The 8,002-nt window shown below is 43.7% G+C and overlaps 1 protein-coding gene across 1 annotated transcript in view; it reads right to left on the bottom strand.

Annotated features, from left to right (window-relative positions):
- LOC112076279 (uncharacterized) overlaps positions 1-1,203 on the bottom strand; it is a 47,078-nt gene extending 45,875 nt beyond the window's left edge. The window contains exon 1 of the mRNA XM_070441245.1: positions 956-1,203. Within this exon, the coding sequence (XP_070297346.1) occupies positions 956-1,013 (58 nt within the window). The 5' untranslated portion in view covers positions 1,014-1,203. The remainder of the gene's footprint in view (positions 1-955) is intronic.
- Positions 1,204-8,002: the final 6,799 nt, after the last annotated feature.

Below are 8,002 nucleotides of genomic sequence, written 5' to 3' on the forward strand. Positions count from 1 at the left end.
TACTAACAGTATGGAAAATCCATTAATAAAATGTTAAACTATCAGCATTTATGTTGACAAAGTACAGTAAATCCTGTCATTATGTGAAATGAAGACGTTTAAGAAAAACGACAGAAGATCTCATTTTCAGAACGAGCATAATTAATACGGTATAACAGTGCAAAGTGATTGATCTGTTTGTAAACCAGGCCAACATTACCCCTAACATTGGCACTGAACAGTGTCACTTAAAGCGATGATGTGATGGAGGACTCCGCATACAGCGTGTTCAGGTAAACAGGTCACGTTGACGAGCAGGCTGGAGAATGGTGGAGTGGACCGAGGGACCTCTTGCAGGCCAGCTCCAGTCTCCTTTATTGTCTGCGGCTACACGCATGACGTTCTGGGAACGAATCTTCTCCCCGCTCCACTGTAGAGAACACAGGCTGAGACACACGACGAAGATGGGACGAAGGCTCACAACTCAGGCTGAACGTGGATTCGTCTCTCTAGACTGGCTCTTCTAGAACTCACTGTCAGCGGAGGCCAAGGTCTGTTGAGAATAGGGGAATTAGAGTATTTTGTGTTTTGAGAAATGTACTGCACGAGTCTAATCCCCCTTGTTACTGTTAAAAGACCTTAAGGATCTTAGTCAAGTTACTTTATGCGGCCCACGGTGATGGAAATGTTAAGCGAATATGAATAATTCCTTCGCATTGCTTCATGTGGGCATAGCCTAATGACAACAGCACGGGGAAGTTGAAATCATGTATCCAAGAGAACATACGGTACCATGATGGCCACAACATAATGACAGAGAAATATAAATCAATAGGATGATCAGTGGAATAAGACACACTTATTATAACCATAACATGTTGAAATATTAAGAGTTCCTAAAGTAAAAGACTAAAAGAGGGGAAAGAAGAATGGAATATCCTGTAGCACAAACAGATGGAGCGGAAAAATAACTCACCGAAAAGGAGGATGACCAAAAACAGATGACCAGCCATATCAGGGATGAACAATGTCATTTTTTAGAGAGCTACATACATACTGTTAGTGTGACTTTACAGAAGATGGTGGCAGTGACTGGGACAAAGAATACATGTTTCAATAGAAAAGCAGATGTGGAGATTGTTCACAGGAAAACCACAGATGTCTCATATGACAACTGTGGGCTAATGTCATGTTGCAGAGGACCAGGAGGCTGAACATTCAGAGTCATTTATCAGTTATTATTTTTAGGTTCTCAAGCTATCTGTCTTCAACATATTTTATTTTGTATAAGTATTGCCGGCAATTCGATTTTTAAAACCAACCAACTAACTTGTCTGTCTGAGAAAAATATTTATCTTCGACTTTTTGTTTTAAGTTTTTAACTGCTGCACAAAGTTTACCTACAAAAACCCTGCATTTGTGGTTGAGAGTTTTAGGATCTCTAAAATGTAGAAGGGTTTTCATATTTAATTCATGTTTAGTGAGTCATGTTTAATAATATGCCAGAGCAGTGAAGGTAAACTGATAAGCGCAGTAAATGAAAGGAAAGGAAGGAAGGAAGGAACGGAGGAGAGAAGAAGAAGCGAGTTCACACTACTCGGACTGATCAGTTTACCTTGAATGCTCTAACTGAAGATAAATGTCAGCGCCTGTTCAGATAAACCGCGTGCTTTGCTGCGGTGTTGCTTGAAGTGCCTAACATTGAACGTGTGTAGGCTGAGAATGCAGTTGCTGTTTTTAAACTAACGTTTTTATGTAGCCTAACTTTGAGAGTAACCGTTTGATCATGTGACCTAAAAAAAAGCAGCAGCAGCCGAAGAAGTAACTTCATCTTCTGACTTGCCCAAAAAATATGAAAAGTGTCCGGAAAAGCTAAACCAGGTTTGTAAAACCATGTGCGGTTTAGGTCAATTTGAGTAGCCTAATTTGACGGTTATTTGATTAGATTACGGTTGATACATTTGTCCTTTTCAATTCTTAGAAACCAGCAAAGCACCTGCTGTGGCACGGAGAACTCCTCTTCATCCACCTACGATGGTGATGGTTAACGAAGCGCTGAAGGAGTTGGACTCTCGAAAAGGGGTCTCCTCGCAGGCCATTCGCGGATACATAACAGAGAAATATCCATCTGTGGACCTGGTGAGGTTGAAATACATGATACGCAAGACCCTGAAAAAAGGATTCGAGGGCGGGGTATTGGTGAGGACATCAACTCGAAAGCAAACGGAGCACAGGGGAGGTTTCGGGTAAGTGACCCATGCATGTCTAAATCTTWAAGTAAATGCCCAGTGTTTCCAGATTTCTATGAAAAATGACCAATAATTTACAATATGAGTGAAATGGTTTTCCTTCCCAAAAATTGTAATTGAGTATGTCAAAGCAGCTTTCCTGTTTGAATTGTGTTTTTTATTTATATATTACTACATTGGGCAATTACATACCATTTCCAGTGGCACACTGACTCACGTTATGATGAAGCCATAGCCTACTACTCACGGTGATGGCCAATGCGCTCCTCTTGGCAATAGCCTATCTCAAGATGAGCTACTTTGAAAAATAGTGCTGCTGGTCACTAAAAATTGGGAGTTGAGAATTATATTGGTTCTACAGACAGTCTTCTATTTTCAGCAGTAGGCATTTGCTTTCCAAACTATGTTTTTTTCCCTGCGATTTGTATTTTGAAATGTGCAAACAGACAGCTGCAACCAACTATCTACATATAATCCATGGATGGCAGTTCCCATTCAAATCAGGACTGGCAGCCCTTGCTAGGAGTCCCATGAGTTACCACTCAAATTTCTCTCCAGGGTAAGGAGGTTTCNATTGGGTGTTGCATAATATGAAATACGTGTGGAGTTAATCTAATATTAGGTTTTGATCTGATCACATACAGTAATTTATTTTGACGCAAAAGTAGAGKCCTTTAGAAAGGYGTAAATACCTTTTCACAGGTGTGTGTGATTCGTTGTGCTTTGTGTGATTAGCTACCAGCTATGGCACAAAACGACACTGACCACAGCAACTGCAGCATTTATTGTATCTATAAATGTGCTCATACTTGACTTTGAACTACATTTTTATTCGCAAATGCGAGGAAATGCTTGTACTGTAGAGCCCTGACCATCCGCCAATGTGGCTGGTGAAATAGACATCTTACCTGCCAATGCCAAAATCTACCTGCATTTGGCGGGGGTTAATTTTAGGTTCTGGAACAGACATTTACGCACGTATCTCATCTGGTCTGCATAGCACACAGGATGTAACCAAATGACTGGTCCCACAGAGGGAACTCCTTTTGTAATGGAGTTAGTTGCCGTACGCAGATAGTATTCCCACGTTAGGTTCTGTTCTTCCCCAGCCCATTCCTTGCCTTCTGAGTGATCTAACACACCTCAGTATTGRCCACTATCCCTCAACGTTGATGAATATTGAGTAGGCCAAGGGCATACGTGAATCTTGTCACTCACTAGTGTTATTGGTTCACTGTCATATCACAAACTCCCCTGAACTTGGTAGTCGAGTTGAGTGACAAGTGGACGTTCTATCCACCTCACCCTCCRCAAACACACACGGACACGCACGTTTCAGAGACAAATASCTAATGCTGTCATCGAGTTAATCATTYGCTGGTCATTATCAACATTCTTTAAGTGCTCGATCTGCAAARAGTTTTGAATCGGTCTTGTTCAAACATACTTTTTTCTCTCTCTCGCRTGGTGAGTGACTGATTTAAGAGCCACCCAGATATAGGGCCTAACTGTAAATGACACCAGAATTGGCAACAGTGAATTAAACATGAAAAGTTAAGCGGATCTCTTAGGCAAGAGTCATTCCACTTGTGAGTGTTTATGGCTAATATGCACTTACAGTTGAAGTCGGAAGTTTAAATGTATTTGGCTAAGGTGTATGTAAACTCKGTTTTTCACAATTCATGACATTTAATCATAGTAAAAATTCCCTGTCTTAGGTCAGTTAGGATCACCACTTTATTTTAAGAATGTGAAATGTCAGAATAATAGTAGAGAGTGATTGATTTCAGCTTTTATTACTTTCATCAGATTCCCAGTGGATCAGAAGTTTACATACACTTAATTAGTAATTGGTAGCATTGCCTTTAAATTGTTTCACTTGGTTCAAACATTTCGGGTAGCCTTCCACACGTGGACCGTAACTAATTAGGCGCACTTTACCAGCATAGCCTTGTAGATACCTGAGCCAGGGTCTCTGACGAACGAACATGTAGCGAGGGCCACCGACTAGCATTACAGGTCTCCATGGGGTCGCTATAAGGTGCTTAGTAACCAAAAACGAATGGCACATGAAAAACCTCACCCAGTTTGCTGAGTAGAGTGTTGAAGCTATTTTGTAGATGACATCGCCGAAAGTCGAGGACGGTAGGATAAGTCAGTCCAATTTACTAGGGTAAGTTTGCAGCGGTGATTGAAGCAGGCTTTGTTGCGGAATAGAAAGCCGATTCTTGATTTGATTTTGGATTGAGATGTTGATATGAGTCTCGAAGGAGAGTTGCAGCTAGCCAGACACCTAGGGTTTAAAAAAAAAACTCTTAATTAAAATTTGTTTCCCCCCCCCCCCAAAAAAAAAACCAAAATAATTCTAGTCGGAACCGTCCAGTGTGGGTGATGCGAGTCGCGGCGTGCGGCGTCAGGCAGCGACACGGGTTGGGGGAAAAGGCATCATTTGTTTTACTAGCGTTAAAGCAGTTGGAGCCACGAAGAGGTTGTATGGCATGAAGCTCGTTTATGTTTAATAGCAACAGTGTCCAAGGAAGGCCGGGAAAGTATATAAAATGGTGTCTCTGCGTAGAGGTGATCAGGAATCACCCGCCAGCAGAGCCAACATCATGGATGATATACAAGAAAAGAGTCGGCCCGAGAATTGAACCCTGTGGTACCCCCAACTAGAGACTGGCCAGAGGACCGGACAACATGCCCTCCGATTTGACACACTGAACTCTGTCTGCAAAAGTAGTGGGTGAACCAGGCAGGCAGTCCTTAGAAAAACCGAGGCTACTGAGTCTGCCGATAAGAATTATTGGTTGATTGAACAGAGTCGAAGCCTTGGCCAGGTCGATGAAAGACGCTGCACAGTAATGTCTTTTATCATGCGGTATGATTCGTTTAAAATTTAGTACCTTGAGCGTGCTGAGGTGCACCCGTGACACCCGGCTCGGAAACCGGATTGCACAGCGAAGGAAGGTACGGTGGATCGAGATGTCAGGGATCTGTTTGTTACTTGGCTTTCGAAACCTTAGATAAGGCAGGGCAGATGGATATAGGTCTGTAACATTTGGGTCCCAGGGTTCTCCCCCTTTGAAAAGGAAGACCCGCCGCAGCTTTCCATGCCTTGGGATCTCAAGGCGAGGGGATGATACGAAGCGAATGTTGAACAGGCTGTAATAGGGTCACAATGGCGAGCGGACACCTGAGGCATGCACAGTTTCAGAAGTAGGTCCAGATTTCAAACGCCCACTGATTTTTATGGGTCCAGTTTCCAGCTCTTCAAACATCTGCATCTGATTGTAAAGGAAGGGAGATATAAAGGAGATGAGGGGAGGCTTGGGCGAAGTAGCAGCGGCGGGGCTTTGGCCAAGGTTGGAGTCGCCAGGAGGAAAGCATCGCCAGCCATTGAGAAATGCTTGGTTGAAATCTTCGATTATCACGATTATCTGGGACCTACCTAGCCTTTCACAGTGGCAGCTGGAGGAGTGCTCTTGTTCTCCATGGACTTTACAGTAAATCCCATAAACTTTTTGAGTTTAGAGCTACAGGATGCGAAATTCTGCTTGAAAAAAGCTGGCCTTGCTTTCCTGACTACTGCGTGGATTGCGTTCCTGACTTCCCTGAAACAGTGCATATCCTGGCTCCGATGCTATTGCAGTCGCCCACAGGATGTTTTTGTGCTGGTCGAGGCAGTCAGCTGGAGGAACCAAGGCTATATCTGTTCTGGTTCTGCATTTTTTGAACGGAGCATGCGTCTAATATGTGAGAAGTAACATTAAAGAATGACCAGCATCCTCAACTGACGCATGAGGTCAATATCCTTCCAGGTACCCGCCAGTCGATTAGAAAGCCTGCTCGCAGAAGCTGTTTAGGAGCGTTGACAGTGATGAGGGCGTCGTTTGACCGAACCGTGCCGATACAGCAATGAGCAGTGATCGCTTGAGATCTTGATTGAAGACACAGAGTGTATTGAGGCAGGCTTGGTCAGGATAATGTCTATTAGGTGCCCATGTTTACGGATTAGGTTGTACCTGTGGTTCCTTTGATGATTTGTGTGAATTGCAGGCACAAGCTTGGATGTAGACCCGGGGTGTTCAAGCATATCCAGTTAAGGCCCTAACAGGACAATCTGAGCTAGAATGGGGAGGAATCAATTCGACCAGATGGTGTCCAGGGCAACCAGCTGGGGAGCTGAAGGGGGGTCGGTAGCAGCGGCAACAAGTGGAGATTATCCCTTAATTCTGGAGAATTACATTTTTAAACATGTAGAAAGTTCGAACTGTTTGGGCATAGATCCCTGGAAAGTATGACAGCAACTTTGCAGTGCTATCTCTGCAGTAAATTGATAACTCCTCCCCTTTTGGCCAGTTCTGTCACTTATTCTTGACGGAGGTTATAGTGTGGGTATCTTGGAAATCTTCTAAGAATTTTTTGGTGCCCCTTCCTAAGCCAGGATTCGGACACGAGGCAAGGAATCAGGATGCAAGTGTGCTAAAAGCGGTGAGTAATGCAAACTTAGGAGGAGCTCTGATGTTGACATGCATGAGGCCAGGCTTTCGAATCGCACAGTCAACAAATGAGGGTGACTGGGGACCATGCAGGGCCTGGTTTACTCCAATCACCCGAGAAAGAGAGTAGTAGATGAGGGTGCAGGCTAAAGGCTATCAAAATGGTTCGCTCTAGAGCGTGGGAGCAAAAGATATAAAAGGAGAAATTTAGTGGCGCGTGGGTAGAATAGATTCTGGGCATAAAGTGCAGACAGGGGTATGGAGGCGCGGGTAACAGCGGAGGCAAGCCCAGGCACTGCTGATGATTAAAGAGAGTTGTATCTCTGGACAATGCTGGCTCAATGGGTGAGGTCACGCATGTGTGGGGGGGTGGACAAAGGGGGAATCAGAGGTACGGAGAGTGGAACTACAGGGTCCATTGGCAAACCAAAACCAATGTAGATTGAAAACTAGCCTGAACAACAGTAATGGCAAGCATTATTGATTTTGAGAGAGACATTACCCAATAAGGAGCATAAAGTGACTTTGTCAGGTCTTGATTGGTGGAAGCTCCAGCTAAAAAAAAAACAACAGTAAGAAAACACAGCAAAACACGACCGGTAGTTACAGCAGCACAAAATAAATGGCACGACTAGGCATGAGAGGGTCGGATTAACTACACACAAATCGCTGAGTTTAAAGCATAACCTTAAAGTCCGAGCTCTGCCAAAGCATGCTGCCAAAACCGCCATAAAAAAGCCTAACTAGCAGTTTGCAACTGCACTTTTTTAGAAAATGTACTCTGGTCTGACGAAACAAAATATAAAACCTGTTTGGACCATAATGACAATCATTAGTTGGAGGAAAAGGGAGATATGCAAGCCGAAGAACGCCCATCCAACCTTGGCACGGTGGCGGCATCATGTTGTGGGGTGCTTTACTGCATGAGGGACTGGTGCACTTCACAAAATAGATGGCATCATGAGGTCGGAAAAGTGTGTGGATTATTGAAGCAACATCTCAAGACATCAGTCAGGAAGTTAAAGCTTGGTTGCAAATGTTCTTCCAAATGGACAATGACCCCAAGCATACTTCCAAAGTTGTGGCAAAATGGCTTAAGGACAACAAAGTCAATGTATTGGAGGCCATCACAAAGCCCTGACCTCAATCTTATAGAACATTTGTGGCAGACCTGAAAAAGTGTGTGCGAGCAAAGAGGCCTACAAAGCTGACTGGGTTACACCAGCTCTGTTCAGGAGAATGGGCCAAAATTCACCCAACTTATTGTTGGAAGCT

The sequence above is a fragment of the Salvelinus sp. IW2-2015 genome, unplaced genomic scaffold (assembly GCF_002910315.2).
Source record: "Salvelinus sp. IW2-2015 unplaced genomic scaffold, ASM291031v2 Un_scaffold3659, whole genome shotgun sequence".
Taxonomy (NCBI): domain Eukaryota; kingdom Metazoa; phylum Chordata; class Actinopteri; order Salmoniformes; family Salmonidae; genus Salvelinus; species Salvelinus sp. IW2-2015.